The following is a 17,647-nucleotide window of genomic DNA, read 5'->3' on the forward strand; positions in this document are numbered from 1 at the left end:
CTGCAGTGATACAGGATCAAAAAGATAGGTTTCTATCTAATCAGGAAAGAGGAAGGAATTATTAAAATTGTCAGGGGAGGGCTAGGGACACTGAATTTTATTTCTTAGATGCTTCTGTTTTTCATGATACCTCTGTCCGATTTATCCAATCTAAAGAGCAGAGTGATGGGTGCAAATCATTTTTCTACTCTCCCCTGTTTCTTCCCACAGAAGTGGGGGACAATAATAAGAGGTGGAGAGGGTGATGTAATTTTAGATTCAAAAGAGGGTGGTTTTTAAGTCTTCACAGCCAGTATTACACAGATTGCTGCCACATAATGGAATTCTCCCAAGTATTTTGAAAAGAATCAGCCTTCTGTTCACACATCAACACATATTTGATATTATCAAATTATTTTATAACTTTCAATGTGCTTCCATGTTTATCTCATTTTAAATCTTACAATGACAGCATCAGATGGGTGTAATTATTCGTTACTTGTTAACAACAGATAAGCCAGAGTATTCAGGGAAAAGGAGGGAGAACAGTTTGCATCGCACCATTAAGCCTTGGGACATTGTCAGAATAATTGTCGAATAATTCTTTTCATCTAGATTCTCTGTCAAACTGCCTGAGCCCAGGGGTGGGAGTGAGGGAGGGGAGTGCAGAGAGGAGGGAGGAGAACCTGCTAGTGGCCCCCAGCTCACAAAAATGAACTCAACTCCAGAGGAGGCTATATGGCTAAATGTCATCCTTCTTAGAGCAATTATCACTCAGACCAAGGAGAGACCAGAAACGGGGAACAGGGGCTTCCAGAGAGTTGAGGTCCCCAAGATCATAGAATAAACACTTATGTTGCCATCAAGATCTGATCTCATCAGGAACCCTAACAGGTCTCCCTGTGAGCCAAATCTCCTCAACCTTTCTAGGAATCAGTTTCCTCATCTATAATAAGAGATGCTTAGACCTCACTGTCTTTCAAATCCTTTTTGACACTTTGTTAAGTGGTACTAGGACAAATCACAGAACCTACTCAGAGTGTATTATTTTAGAGACTTCAATGGACTCATAGGCCGTAAAGGGAGTTCATGTTGCTTTTCACTAGTCACATTTTTGACTAGCACTGGGGTTAATATCCCAGTTTTAACCTTTTCTGCACTCCAAGCAGAAAATGCCTTAGATTGGAGGAATGGGTATTACGAGGGGGACTGTCACTTTCCGTCATCAGCAGCAGATCTGGGGAAGGAGTCACGCATTATTTGCAGAATAATGGACCTTTCTGATTTACACACCCTCTAGTCAGCTGGTCTGCTCATCAGGGAAGGCAGATCAATGCAGATCTGGGAAATCAAGGAAAAACAAGATGGTGAAACTGGAAAGAAAATGAATAAATGACAGGGAAAAAGAGAAGAGAAGGGATATTCCAATATTGGCACCACGCTTCTCCGCATATGTAATGCCTTCAGTGCACCCTCCAAGAAAGGTATGGATAACTCTCCTTTACACGTAAAAATACTAAAGTTTAGAGAGTTTATGTCACCTGCCTAAGGTCATTCAGTGAGTAAATGGGTGAAGCAGAACCTTAAAACCAGTCTGTCTGACTAAATCCAAAACATCACACTGTGTTCCTGTCAGTCATCGTCAGCTTTGTAAATTTGTGTTGTGTTGGATAGAATATATGTTAATGGTTATGCTTTGTTTTACACTGTAATTCATTAAAATACTTTGAAATTGAAATAAGCTAAAGACCATGAAATTTCAAAGCCTACTAAGTGACATCATTAACATGGAGGTAGATGATAAAAATCTTTCCCAAGTTCCATTATAAAATAGACTTCCCTCCTAATCACGGGTGGCAAAAATTATCTTAAATCATGTTATACTTTATATTTGGGAGAGTTTTATTATTTTGTATTGAATGTTTATGAGGTTTTTTAAATTTTCACTTGGGGAGGTGGGCAGCTCTCAGCATCCATTTCTCTTTTTTCTCCTGCAATACTCCAAATTTTTCACTGGAAATTACACCTATGCCATTTCCAGTCTTCAGTGTTACGGTGGGCACGTGACCCATGTCCCACCTATCAGGACAGAGGACTCACCCATCTATATGGATAGGTTTAGGGATTGGTGTGTGATTCAGTCATGAATAATTGTCTGCATACGGCTTTTTCTGAGACTATTGGAAAAGAAGCATGTTCTCAAATCTGTAGACTTTAACCTGTAAATACATGAGCCCAGAACTGTTAGGGGCCACCAGATAATATCTGAGAATAAAGCTACTCAATGTAAGGCAGAGCGAAAAAATGGAGAAGCACCAAACTCTGACAAAGTCAACAGCAATGATTGAAACTATCAATTTTCCTTTTTGCCAGTTGCTGTTTTCTGTTATTAGTGAGTAAAAGAGAACTCATTAGTCCAATTTCATTGTAAAGTCTAGATTAATAAAGATTTTTAGCAAAGCAGATTCAGTGTAAAGATAAATGAATTTTTTAGCACAAAACATCACAAAACCTCATGGGGTTACTTCATCACATAATTTGGTTTCTTTGGTAAGCACCACACAAGAAAGAAAACGTCAGGAGCAACATTATTTTCATATTTTGCCATTGATATGTCTTGAAGTAACACCAAGGTAGGAGACTGGCAGGACTTGTTTTCTAGTCACAACCCCGCAGACCAAAACAGGATCTGGCACCAGGACGATGTGAAGAAACTGGCAGGAACCAGTAGATGGTGACAAAGCCATCCCTAGCTGTCCTCACAGCTCATTAGCTTGTAAGATACTCCCACCGGCACCATAAGAGTTTACAAATGCCATGACAACGCCCCAAACGTTACCACCCCTTTCCATGGCAATGGCCCAGGAGTTACTGCCTGCTTTCCCAGAAAGTTCTACATAACTCATCCCTCAATTTGCATTAACCCATTCCTTAATTTGCATGTAATTATAAGAGGGTATAAATGAGTATAAACGCAGTTGCCAAGAGCCCATACATTGCCAACTCTGGGTGCACTGACTATGTTAGCCCTGCCCTGCAAGAAGCGGTACCATTCAAAAGAAGATTAGGCTAGCCCTTGAATTCTTTCCTGGGTGAAGCCAAGAACCCTGCCAGGGTAAGCCCCAATTTTGGGCTCACCTGTCTTACACCAGTACCACAAAGTGTCAAACTTTTTTACCAATCAGATTAAATTTTTCCTCAATTCCCTCTTTGTGAGAATGCCTTTCTTCACTAGGAAATGGGGACCTTCTCTACATTTCCTCAAATCCAAGTTTGGCTGGTATCCGTCCAAGGAGGGAAAATGAAAAGCGTGCTCAGTGCCCGGGGATCCTGTGCTCATTAAAGCACATGTTGCTGGCAGTTTTTTCAGGTATTAGAGCGACTGAAGAACTCACTATAATTTCTGGACTGGAAATGGTTTCTCTAGACGCTGGAGAGAAACGGTGGCCTTTCTTCCTCAGTATGATGCTCAAATATTGTCACTACATGCCCACATAGGCAGAGCTTCCAATGCCAAACCATTCCAGAAGCTCCGTGTCCTTCACAGCCCATTCCTTGAGGCAGGCCCAAGCTGCCAGGGTGACTGCGCTAGGGGGAATCTGACCATGAGCCACAGATTGTGTCCAGAGCTAACCCTTCAATATGACCATGGAAAATCACAGAGTGCAAGAGAGAGCGGGAGTTATTAAGTTCAAGAGGTCAGTTCCAGTTACCATCATTGATCGCAGACACAGCTGGGATTTTCCAGCGACCTGAGGCTGTGAGTTTGTGGGTGGGGGAAGGCTCAGAGGTGCTGAACAATCAAAAGACCCTCCTTCCCAGTAGTCCCTGATAGACTGCCACACATTCTCATAGTAGTCTTATATATTTTTCTAAAGCAATAGGTTTTAGGACTAATTCAAGTTTTTCTTCTAACATCCAGAGCAGATCTATTTTCTGTGTAAAGTTCGCTTTCTATTGCTTTCTATTTCATTCTACTTTGGTTCTCTCCAGCATTAACCTCCGCATCTTGTACTACTTTGTTCTTTGTCACCAATCACACTTCCCTGTTTTAGAACAGCATTAACATTTTGTGTGTGCACAGTGCATAAAAGAGTACCTAACCCACTTTCAGCCCTGTGGTACCTACGGAAATAATGCATCTTAGGAAACCACTCTAAGATGCTAATAGCACTCGAAGATGCTTGCCTGTATGCCACTCCAGCCTTGCTATTTACTGTCAGATAGGTATTCAAAATTTCATAGGCCACACAGTCTTTCCTCACTGTCAGGGAAGGACTGGCCCCACCATGAATTGCTCTGATTCTGGATGAAAAGAAGTGAGACCCAAAGCACCAAGCCCCAGGAACAGGTGACCTTGATCAGAATAATAGCAAAATCCACATGCCCTAGAATAGGACAGAGAAAGCATCTCCTCCACACCAAGGTTCTCTTGGGCCCCCAGACAAACCCCTCTGCTGTGACATAAACAGTTGTAAAGTATCATGCAGAACTTCTGGTTCCACATTTTGGGAGCGCACTGAGAAAGGAGGACATGACAGCTGGGCAGTACCCCCCAGTCAGAGGCAATCACACATCCTGGACCGTCAGGAGGAACTGCAGGGCACTGAAAACAGGAAGAAAACGAAAACTTGGGAGGGCTGGGCACACACACAAGAAAGTGAGGAAGGAAAATGGGTTTCACAAGGAAACCTAGGAGGAGAACTGGCTATCACCCTGGACCCCGTTTCTCCAGCTGCTGCACAGAAGTGACAGAATGGCAAGAGTGACCTGGGTGACATGCAGGGGTGGGCGCAAAAGCCATCCTCGATTCACATGAATGGATCTCGGGTCCCACGTGCTGTCAGGACTCTGTGACTCAGTGACAAGTGTCCTTGGGACGATGCCTCCCCAAGCAGCTGGCACTGAGGGGTGACTGTGGTGACGTGAAAAAAGAAAGGGAAGGGAGGCATGTTTAAGTCACAGCAAAAGTTGGGCCTGGGGCTGGGCGGGTGGCTCACGCCTGTAATCCCAGAACTTAGGGAGGTGGAGGTGGGCGGATCACTTGAGGTCAGGAGTTCAAAACCAGTCTGGCCAACATGGTGAGACCCTTGTCTCCACTAAAAATACAAAAAAACAAGAAAAAAAAAATAGCTGGGTGTGGTGGTGCAGGCCTGTAATCTTAGCTACTTGGGAGGCTGAGTGGGGCAGGAGACTCGCTTGAACCCGGGAGAGGGAGGTTGCAGTGAGCCGAGATCGCGCCATTGCACTCCAGCCTGGGTGACTCTGTCAAAAAAAAAAAAAAAAAAGGTTGGGCCTAGGAGAGCTGTTGAATGCATGTGTTGGGAGAACGAGAAGGAAATGAGGGGTGGCAGGCCTGGCTAGGGTGGGACACGCCAGTGCCTCCCGTGCTGCCTGAGGGAGAGGCTCTGGCCCCTGGGAGACGCGCTAGGTCTGGCTGGGACGTCTGGGGCTGTCCCTGAAAGGAGATAGTAACTGGTTTGTTTTTATTGTGGACGTTTTTTGTTTGGTTTTAATGAAACTGTCAATTCTGAGAGGAGCTGCGAGGGAAGCGGAATCTGCTCCTCCAGATGGAAGCGCGGTGGGACGCCAGGGTGGGCGCCGCGGGCAGAGGCGGGCGTGAGCTGAACCACCGCAAAAGCAGGCGGAGACCGGGGCAGCTGTCTGCAGGCGGGGGCACCGGGGGGTCTGCCTTTGACTTGAAGCCTACAAAGGGGTGAATTTGGGACCCCAAGAGGGAGGATATTTTGTCCAGTCATGCAGGGCGGTCAGCTTAGGCTTGAAATTGGAACACTGGAAGGAGGGAGAGTGGCCCACACTCCTTACTTATAGGGGATGAGAGTTTAAAATGGACACGGCGTCAGGATCCCCGTGGCTTAATGAGCATATCCTAGTGAGCCGTCTGTAATGTCGTTTTTGGCGTGGATGATGACAGTGTTACAGCCTTGCTCAGAGGCCCCTTACTGGGTACACCTGGGCTCTTAGGGAGACATTAATTCAGACGTGAAAATTAGACTCAGGTGTTCATCGCTTCCCTGCTTTTCCGCTAACATCAAATGCAGACTCATGCATTCAGACCCTGCCTTCTACAGCGCACAGACTTAAAAGAGAAAGTAAACGCATACTTCTGCAGATATATAACAATTTTAAATATCTTATTTTAAATTTTTATATTAAAATTCATTTGTATGCAAACATTAAAATTAACAGAGACAAAAGTGACATGAAAAAAGCTTAAAATACAAAGATATGAACACTTTTCATCAAGATAAACATTGCTTCAGTGAAACGGGCCCAATTGTCCATCAGAACTAATGTTTATAGTTTTTTGTTTTTTAATAAACATAAAAATTAACCATCCCATTCTTAAAACTTGAGAAAGCTGTATTTCCATCTGTCTTACCTAAGTTCCTTCCTCAGGAAAACAGCCATCAGGCCTCCCAGATAGTATCAAGGAGCTGAAACTCACCAGATCTGTGAACAATGAGAAGCCAGACCCTTCACCCACCCTGACTGTGTAACAGACCACCTGTTTCCTGTTGACCAGCTCCTTTATCCTTTCCTAATTCCTTTTCCTACACATAGTTACATTTCTTCCCTACTATGTAAAACCCTGATTTTCGTTGGTCAGGTAGATGGATTTAAGGCTGATCTTCCATCTTCTAGGTCGCAGCACCCAATCAAAGCCCTTTTCCCTGGCAATACTTACTGTCTTAGCGATTGGCTTTTGGTGCAATAAGCAATGAGACCCCTACCAACGGGATCTGTACTGAGCCCCTAGGGCCTGGGTAATATATAAGTAGCTTCCAAGTAATTAAAATGTCATTGCTTAATACCTGATTTTTGGGGGTTGGAGGTCAGTGGCAAGGGAGATTTCTAGTGAGGATACCAGATAAACCATGTTGGTTTGACTGGTAGTAAGATATGTTTAGAATGAGAGCTGAGTGAGCTACAAGCTTCAGCAGCCAAACTTGTTTAAAGCATTCTTTATTTACATGCTGTAAATGAAAAGTTACTGCATAACACTTTTTAAAAAGAAAAAAACTTTTATTCTTGAAATGCTCAATTTTAGTTATGGATCATACTAAGCACAAGCAAAGTCTATTTTAGCTATTCTTAAAACCAAATGCAAAATATACTGGAATAATTTAAATCCTGTTATAAACAAAGGAGATAAGATATAATGACAACTCTAGCAGGAAAAATGAACTCATTTTAAAATTAGTTGTTAGGTATAATGAAAGAAGATAAATTTAAACAATTAAGAACTAATAAAGACTTTGTAAAAATTGCTATTTAGAAAGAATACACGAGAAAATGCTTGGGAAACATGGACATATATCAAGCAATAGATCTGAATGACAAATACCCTAGGCTATTAAGGAAATTAGTCAAGCAACTTAATTAACTTACAATGATTTTTTCAAAACTCATGGTAGTTTGGATACTGGCAACATGGTACCCACCTCCAGAAAAAGTTTAGGAGAAATTAACTCAAATATTACCAGGTGTTAATTTTCCCACTAATCATAGTCATCATTAGTAAAATTGTAAGGTTAGAAACTCAGCACATGATAAAAAGATTATGGCACCAGAGCCATAATAACCATGAGCATGATAAAATGAAATAAAGCACACACAACAAAACAATATTCAATATTCCCCCAACATCATTAAGATATAAGCAGAGGGAAGGAAAATACAATTTACACTGGCTAGTGAATATGTATTTTTTAAATAATTTTAGAATGTAAGCACTCAAACATTTACTTACCAAATCACTCTTAATTTGTTTAGAAGTTCAGCTATGTAAACTGAAATGTGTCCTTGGCAAGGGAAGACTAATCATTATCTTCACGTAAAAGATGTCTCTAGTGAAGTGTTTAGTACCTGATTTTAGTTGGATTAATTTAAATAGTTGACCAGAGGGCTAATTTCCATTAGTTTATACCCTTCACTAATGATGTCAAGACTGAACATTGGGACATTTGGTTATACCTCAGTAGTGAGAACAATTTTAGGTTTTAAAGTTTCATTGCACTGGGAATTTGTGGTTAACATTGGTATGAGTACAAAAAGGATGTATCTAAAACCTCACAACCAGGGAAAAACAGCTTAAAATAGGAAAATTGGAAACAAGTATTTGAAAGGAAACAAAATCTTTAATGAAGATAAATGGGTGGATGAAAGCAAGTAATCAGTGGAAGAAGGATATTCCTGAGCAATCCTAATGAATTATTGACTAGAAGGGAGCCCAGGGGCTGCTGGGAGCTGTCCTCTCCCCACTCCACAGTTCCTGGCAAAGGCAATGAGTATGCCAGAATTGTCTTCACGCACACTGAGCCAGGCCTTGAGGGGAGTCAAACTGTGGCAGATTTGGGATAACTACTTTCATATTGTTGAAAATAGACAGTAGCCTGTGTTAACATTCTTGGGCAAAATATAAAATAGACACAGACGCCATGGAGGAATAAAGACAGAGCCACCCTGTATAATAGTAAGTCACATTCTTGTGAGGTTTTTGTCAGATTCAAGACTAAGAGTAGCTTTCTTCTCACTTCCAAACAATTAAAGGAAAAAGACCATTTCTCTACCAAAAAAAAAAAAAAATCTAAATGTATCGATGCCTCTAATATCAAACATTTTAGTTTCATTGAGTTCCTGTTTTCTGTTTTTCAGTTGTAAAATACAGATGGTTTCCTAAATGATCTACTTATCAAGATGAGTGTAAAGGTTAAATTATCTGAGCTATCCCATGGTAAAGTTGTTCACAGATTTTGAAGTCATATGCACCGGTTATCATCCCCATCATTCTCATTAGATCATGTTTGTACAACTCTCCACCAAAGTGTTAACGTGTACATGGACCACTTAAGAAACATTTACCTCCCAATAGTGTACTACGGTAGTGAGTCAGGAATACAGTGATAAATAAAACAGTTCTCTGCCCTGAGAATTTATACTCTTGGGTAGAAGGTGATATTTTAGTGCAATGTGACAATGATTCTGATTTTTTAAAAATATGGTTGTACATTAGAAATACATTTATTCCATTCCTGGGTCAAAGAAGTCTTCCTGGAGAAGGTGATATCTACGACAAGAACTAAAGGATATATGAAATTTAGGAAAGTAAGAGAAGATTTTGATGGGAGAGGACAATCAGACGGAATAAATGACATGTTCCAACACCTGGAAGAGACATTTATACCAGATTTTGGGAACTCAGCACGGTTTAGTTTAGGTAAAATTTTAAAATGTCACCCTGTATATACAGACAGAGGAAACTGGAGGGCTTGACAGAAACCACATTTCAATGGCTTTATACAACCTACAACAGAATTTGAACTTTTGCTGGTGGTCAACAGCAGCTGTTAAGGATTCTAAGCAGACCATACTATGATCATATTAGCATTATTAAGGGTTGTATTGCAGATTTAGAATAGGATTATTGATTGCTATAATAATCAATATTGACTACTGCAGCAATCCAGATGAAATATACTAGTAAAATGATCTAAGGGAGGAGTCTGCAAACTTTCATTGCCCATAGAGTTTTACTATAACACAGACACATTCATTTCTATATTATCTGTGGCTGTTTTAGTGGGACAATGACAGAGCCAAGGAGTCACAACAGAGACTGACCTGCAAAGCCTTAAATATTTACAATACAGCAATTGACCAACAACATTGCCACCCCTTGATCTAAAAAAAAAAAAAAAAAAAAAAAAAAATTACAGAGAAGGCGAAAGTATTTCAGAAATATCAAGAAGTTAAAATTAACCATTTGTGACTGGTTAAATGTGGAGTAGGAAGAAAGATAAGTCTAAGATGTCTACTATGGATTGAATGAACAGGTGATAAATTAATAAGCTAGATCTGATATGCTTTCTTTAAAAATGCTCAACTAATATGAAATAATAATGCTATTTGTGATCACAGCTTTGCGGAATATAAGTAACAACATACTGCAATATATTAAACCTACAAAATTGTCAGTCTATATGGTCCAACACGTAAATGAAATAGGCCACATTTTATTTGGAATCAAAATTGAAATGAAGATTATCTTCAAGTAAAGTTAAACTTGCCCCTTCAAATCTGATTTCTTTTTCCTGAATGACTTTCATACTTGTTTCTCTGTGCCATTAACTATGCATGTTCGACAAACTCAAGTCTCACTTTTCTCATTGGCAAAATCACTGCTTTTATTATACCTAATATCTAAAGGTTCAAACATTAATACATCCAGATAGGATGATTTTCAATTAATTTACAACAAAGGAAAAAAGGAAAAATATAGCTGAGGTGGCTGTAAATCTGAGTAATAAAACGTCAAGAGAGAGAACCATCTTGTTAGGGAATTATTACTGGGCTTAAAAGGAAGGTTCCAGACTAGATGCTTGGGAGGCATGTATCCAGTGAAGTCCAAAACTGGACTAGATACACACTATGTTTAGTTAGTTATAACTTTTAAAAGGTCAACAAGGTACAAATCTCCTTAATGGCCAACTTCCTATACTTTCTAATACTTCTGATGCCATGATGATTCACCTGTATTGAGATTTGTTTATCTTTCTTTAATATATAGAACCAATCAGTGTGGTTGGCCTGTCAATTCACTAATGAGTATATTGGAAAGATTGAGATGGGTCAATTGAAATGTATGCCTTGGTCAGTTGCTTTGATTTTTGGTGTCTAGAGATACATCTTTCTGAAAGTTCCTTTTGTCCTGCCTTTTTATTCTCATATCCTGGTATAACAAGGGGGAAAGAGAGGATCTTTTGTGGTATCACACATTTGGTTGATTATGAGGACACTATACGGCATGTAAAAGAAGAAATCAGGAGAACGAAAGTTGTGTATATAGTATGTAGTGTCAGTGTTGCATTGTCTGTTACTTCAGTATTTAGGCATTTGTATTTAAGATCCAAAGCATAAATATTGTGAGTCACAATCAATTTTGCTTTAAATCATTTGGGCAGGTCCAGGGCCCAGGCACACTGACAGCTAAGGCACCTGTTAAGGGAGATGATAAATTGAGTCCTTAAGTCCTTGGCAGAGGAGCTGACTGAGAGACAAGAGATAAGAAAATTAGTTTGCAATAGAATCTCTAATGATTAGTTGGGATGGAAATCAGAAGGTCTTCTTGCAGTTTGATTACATTGTTTTTTATTATCTTGGCAACTTATTTGGAACATCAGCATATTTTGCAACTTTCTCCCCTCAGTCCCTTCAGTAACATATTTTGGTTGAGTGAACAGTAAATAACAAGGAGAACTAGGGACAATTAACTATTATTGTAGCCCTATGACTAATGAAAATCCGTACATTGCACTTTGGGGAAGAATGTACTTATTAACATGCCTGTGGGGGGTAGGTTAATGTTGCTATTTTAACTTTGCTTGGAAGAAACTAGAGTAACTTACCCAAGGTTATCCAGCTGTCAGAATTACAAAAGCAGAGTTCTTCCTGGCAAAGGCCCCAAGCCACCTTGTGAAGCAAGTCAAGAGTACCTGCAGCATCCTTTGGCCACGCCCCAGATTCTAAACACAGAATCCATCTCGGCACAGTGAAGCTCCTTAGTTGGCTAACTGTTGTACACAGTTACTAGGAAAGCTGAATACTCCCAAAGCTTTTCATGTTTTCTTTTTTTTCAATTTTGAACCCAATGAAACTTTCAGGACTGGAAGGAGATAGTTTTAATGGTGAGGTGACAATTGGTGAGGTTGATATGGGAGTTCATGAGCCATCAAATCACACTGTCACTTATCTTTATTAATTCAACCAAAATGTATTGACCATTTACTGGGTAGGTCAGTGTTGCTGTAGCATAAATCTTAACAGCGTAATGTAGTATTAAACATGGGGTAGATACTAAAGGTTTTTCTTATATAATGTGAAAGAGAGTGGTTTATCCTTATAGCTAATGGTTAGCTATTGGAAAGTTGTGAACAGGTGTATGGTTCAATTAGATTTCTGTGATTGGTTCTGGCAATAATCTGGAGGATGGAGTAGAGGAGAAGTGGGAGCAAGAGTTAAGAAATAACAGTCTTTTTCCAAGAGAGAAATGATGAAGACTTGAACTAGAGCACTGGCCCTAGGTACAGAGAAATGAAGACAGATTATGAGATGTAGCAGTACACACAGGACAAGTAGGCAAGGAAGACAGAAGTGACGGGATGCAGGAGGCGAGAGTAAGGGGAAGTCTAAGATGACTGCCGGGTTTCTGGCTTGGAGAACTGACTGGATGATGGTGCTGTTCAGAGAGACTGGAATCACAGGTGGTAAATCAGATGAAGGCTGTATGGGGTGCAGCAGATGCAGGGATGGAAAATGTCTTTATTTTGAAATATGTTAAGTGTGAAATGCCTGCAGACATCTGAAAGACAATTTCCAGTAGGCAGTTTTCTATACAGCTCCAGACCTGAGGATGAAATCTGTACCAGCATAAAGACTGTGACAGTCATGATGTAGTTGGCTCTCATGCATCTGGGCCGCCCTTGATCTTCGCCCAGCTGGTGTTTGCTCATAAGTGGAGGTTAGAATCCTTAGAACTAAAAAAAAGTGAGAGACATTCATTTTCTCTTTGACTTTGTTTGTTTTTAATATTTTTCCTAAAGCCCTGAAGTATTCTGATGATCTTAGCAATAACCAGGAAAATATGCACTTCAATATCAACGTTATCAATAAACGTTGGAACGCTTTCATAAAACCAGAAAAAATAGGAAGTGTAATTCATAGATGTTTTCCCTGTATTTCCTTTGTTTCTAATGGTTTCCCTGAGTATTTTTAATATTTGCCCTCTGTCTTGTAAGTCATTAAAAGTTATCTGCAAAACAGTAAACAAAGGTAAAGAATTAAAATGGTCATAATGATGATTAGACTTTATACATGGAAATCACTTAACACAATGTCTTTAGCTCATAATTATTCAATATCTATTTTTTCTACCCACTTTAATAGATCTACCTGTTTACAAAATCTTCTGCAGAATAAAACTACATGAGTAATATTAATCAAATTACTAGTTGTAAGAAATCAATTCTAAGCATTCCAATTCACTTTGCATTGATTTGCTCTTGATAACACTTTTAAGGGTTTCCTTATGGTTCTTTTGTTTCCATTCAAAGCACCAAGAGACTTGCATGCAATAACTGAGGCTTTTTATTTTTAATTACCGAAGATGTATTTGTTCAGGAATGTGTCTTCTGAAATAAACCTAAAGTTGATCACTGTTACATTGTGGAAAAATAAAATTGAAAACCAAGAATGTTAGCTGAATTCTGATAGATCCATTCCAGGTTAGCCTGAAAGTATTTCTTTAAAATAAAAACGTTGTCATTTGTCTAGACGACGTGAGAAGGAAAGTGTCACTCATTCAATTCATACAGACTAATAGCGACACCAAGTGGTATCATATTGGAAATGTTTTTAGTCTGTTTTTGAACTTCCGAAAGAAATTCAAAACTGGGACAATTGTGATTGTGACCAGCATGGTATGTAATGTAGCTCCATTAAATAGGGTGGCATTTTAAAATTATTATTATAACTAGTATTTCTATAATAAAATTTTTGTCTCCAGTCAAAACAAAGAGTCAAATAAATTCCATATGGACAATCATGGTCATTTTACTTATCCTTTTTGGAAAGAAGGTAGGAGGCTGGTGGTGTGGTGTCAGCACTCTGCAGAGGCTGCTGCTGTCTCTAATGATCAGGGTATCCGTGGGAAGTTCAATCCAGTGAGTTCAAATCCTTGTTTGCTCCTTATTAGGTGTTTGATTTGGGGTCCATTATCTCAAATCTCTCAATAATAAGTTTTTTCCCCGTATATAAAATGGGGGGGAGATCTTAACACATTGGGGCTTTGTGAAGATTCAGCTAGATCATGTACAGGCACTATTAATACAGGGCCTACCATTGTAGAACATACTGAAAATTTGTGCTTGATTTTGTTAATGTCATCATCATCATCAAGTCAATCGGATGGACCTATGGATCTCTATCCACATGGTTTGTCTCTCTTCCTTGATGGGGTACAATAAAAGTTATATCTGATCCCTGCCCTCATAGGAAAAGCTTGTTTTAGAATCAGTATTTTTGTAACTATTTTTTTTATATACTTTAAGTTCTAGGGTACATGTGCACAACGTGCAGGTTTGTTACATATGTATACATGTGCCATGTTGATGTGCTGCACCCATTAACTCGTCATTTACATTAGGTATATCTCCTAATGCTATCCCTCCCCGCTGCTCCCTCCCCACAATAGGCCCCGGTGTGTGATGTTCCCCTTCCTGTGTCCAAGTACCTGAGTATTTTTAAAGCACTTTTAAAATCACACTAGAATTCATGTAGAAAGAAATCATCCTTGGCCTAATCCTGACTCTAGGGGAAGGATTCCTGGAGGTCTATTTGTAACCAAGTCAAGAGAAGAGCGAGCAGGGGAACAGGAAGCTTCTGCTCAAGTGTCCTCACTTCACTGAAAAATGGAGTGTGGTATAACTGTATTTACTTTGTAAAATTATGACCCTAATATCAATTAAAAGAATAGGGTCAGGAAGGGACAGTCTAGTCTTCAGACTAAAGCAGTAGAGCTAGTTAGGCATTGGGAAGAGGGAAAATATGTGTGGAGCTGTGAACAGACAGGTTTTTTTTATTGGCTATAGGGGCACCAGAGAGGTGGAAATCAAGGATAATGCCATGATTTCTCTTTTCATATGTTGGCAGATGAAGATCTACAAATCTAGAAGGAAGTGCAAAAACAGCTCTCTGTTGCTACTTCCAACAATGCAAATCTTAGGACTTAGAGCAAGGTTTAGAACGTACCATGGAAAATGAGGATTTGGAACTTCAGCAGCTCTTCAACAGTGATCTCATGGCCCCCATTTGTCTTCCATATCCATAATTCAGGACTTCCACCAACAAGATGTATGCTCCCTATGAAATCTGAAAACATTAACCGTCGTCGTGTTTAAGGGTCTGTGCTTAGTGCTGAGCAAGCCATATGAACTCTCCGGGTTTTGATTCCATAAAATAAGGGAGGCATTTAGAATATTCCTAAACTGCCTCCCTATTCAAATATTGAATCTCTGTGACTTTCCCACAAACCCCTTTGTAATCACTGGCTTCCCTTAGAATAAAAAAGTTTCTCTCTTCCTCCCACGTTGATTTTTCTCTCTACCTAAACGAAACAAACAAAACAAAACAAAAACCTTATGGCAATCTACCCTGCACTGAAGAATGATATCATAGGTAGGTCCTGGGTTTTATGGAATCAACCTAATTTTAAATCTGTTGTCTCCCAAAACACACTTGTGTTGTGCCCTAATTTGGGATCTGGGAAAAATGGTCTCAGTAGAGATAGCTGGAAAGTTTTCTTTCTGTACCTGCTGAAAACCGTTGTGAACGACTGGATGAGCAAAGCCTTTCTGGATGAAGGACTTGACTGCACACTTCAGTCACCAGTGTGCTTCTCAGAAAGAGATAACGGGTCAGCTCTCCCCTCAGCCCTCAGGCGCAGACTCCCAGCCCTCTTTCTGGGAAGGAATTGTCAGGTCATGGACTCTTTCCAGGGGAAAGGGTGTCTAGAGTGTGTCTGGTATAAATAAGCTTTCTAACATACAGTCGCACTGAAGCAACCTGAGCCACTGAGCCCTGCGGCAGGCTTTTCCTCCAAGCCTTGGTTCTCTAATTGAATGTCACTCTTTTTATTAGGAGGAGAAGGAGATTGCCTAGAGCCATTGCTTAACACTTAAGTAGGCTTGCCTCAACCCCTTTCTCTGACATAAGCAGCAGCCCTGGAGAACTGTTGGCAAAGGCCTTCATTCTAACGAGAGAAACTTCAAAGGCCCCAAATGAGGAAAGAGGTGTCGCTGGAAAATGTTGAAATGACAAATAGCGGTATTTCCGCTGACAAAAGACGAAGATGAAACAAATGTTAGAACAGAAAACATGATTTTATTTTGCCATGCTCTCACTGGAAACTATCATCAAAGCCCTTAACTGAAATGAAAAAGGTATCGACATAACAAGCACACCAGAGTGAAGTTAGATTTTTAACAGCGAAAGTCATCTTTGAAATAAGAAAAGCTTACAAAGTAATGAAAAATCTCAATGCAGAAAGGAAAGCATATGACCCAAAATAGTCTTGTGCTGCAGATCTGTTAGAGAACGTCAAGCTGGAAGTCTCTTAGGGATCATCTAGGCAAACCCTTTTATGTTTCAAAAGAGAATTTGAGCCCAAAGGACTTTAAGTAACTTGCTCAAGGTCATATAACTAGTTAGTGACTTGGAATTGTTAGCAACTGCCTTCCCTACCTCCGTGGAACCAGTTTCTGAAGTCAATCTACAAATCCACCCTTGCCTGGTTACTGAGACAGCCCTGGTCAGGGCTGAAGTTGAAGTTCACCAAATGCTGGACCCTGGTATTTGTCCACCTCCACAACTGGGCAGGCCGATGCCCTCTGAAGTTAGGTCTGTCTGACACATGACAACAGCCACAGGGACAAAAACTTTTTGCCCATTATGCTTCTAGAATATGGCATGTGAGAGTAGATAAAGAACATATGCTTGCAAGAACATAGGCTTGCCTCCTTTACCTCTAAATATCCTATTGTAATGACTGTAAGAATGGGAAAAGGAAACATACCAAAGAAATTTGGAGAGATAGGAGGGTATTCCATGGTAGCTGGAAAGTTTGGGTTGATTTCTGGAAGTAATAATATATATGGCAGAATATTGAAGGATAAATCAGGGTGGAGGAACTTGCTCAGTATACCTAAAGAGGAATACCAGGCACTGGGGGGAATCAGAATTCTCAGACCGGTTCATGAGCCAGCGGACACTGACTGGAGGAAGGGAAGAAAGAGGCAGAACCCAGTGGATCCATGGCTCCCATCCTTCTGTTGGCAGAGTAATTGGCAACCCAGCATTACTCCCTAAAGAAAAAAAAATTGTGGACTTCTTTTGTAAAGTAATTCTTAAAATTTGCCCTGAGAGAAAAGGAGACTTTAACATGGCTGATAGAGCCCAATAGTAGAACTCATCTAATTCTGAAATTCAAGGTAGTGAAGGCAGAGGAAGGGGAATGGAAGTAGCTAGAAGGGGGCCACCCCACCGGGCTTCTTTGCCTGCGCAGAATGCAGGTCGACATATTTGTCCATAAAAAGCAGGCTGCCCAGTTAGTCACACTTTTGAGACACGTGTCCCATGTATTCAGCAGTAGAGATTACATAAATCAGCTACCTACCTCAATAATCAAAATGATCATTACTAGATATGAATGGACAATCAACATTTACAAGGAGCTGTGGAGAACATCATTAGTTTGCAGTGCAAGAACCAAGATTGACACTCAGAAGAGCTGACTCTGAAAGAAACATTTCAGATAGGAATATTAAAAATTTTGATTAGCATTTTTAGCTAACTCAAGAAGTCATTACACACACACACACACACACACACACACACACACATGCATACATACACAGATATTAAAAAGGAATAACCAAAAGGCAAGGTAGTCAGTTTGTGAAGTTTAGAACATTGTTGAAAAAAGAAACCAGAAGAGCTAAGAGAAAAAGTTCAGAAAATCTCTCAGGATTTAAGAATGGAAAACAGAAAAGTTGAGCTGTAAAAGACCAATTCAGAGGGCCCAGTATTTGAT

The 17,647-nt window shown here is 40.1% G+C and overlaps 1 protein-coding gene across 1 annotated transcript in view; it reads right to left on the bottom strand.

Annotated features, from left to right (window-relative positions):
* Nucleotides 1-11,758: 11,758 nt before the first annotated feature.
* The window catches only part of SERPINB8 (serpin family B member 8), a 51,078-nt gene continuing 45,189 nt past the window's right edge, over nt 11,759-17,647 (bottom strand). Inside the window, exon 7 of the mRNA XM_026448226.2 lies at nt 11,759-12,536. Within this exon, the coding sequence (XP_026304011.1) occupies nt 12,531-12,536 (6 nt within the window). The 3' untranslated portion in view covers nt 11,759-12,530. The remainder of the gene's footprint in view (nt 12,537-17,647) is intronic.

This window comes from Piliocolobus tephrosceles, chromosome 18 (genome assembly GCF_002776525.5).
Source record: "Piliocolobus tephrosceles isolate RC106 chromosome 18, ASM277652v3, whole genome shotgun sequence".
Lineage (NCBI taxonomy): Eukaryota > Metazoa > Chordata > Mammalia > Primates > Cercopithecidae > Piliocolobus > Piliocolobus tephrosceles.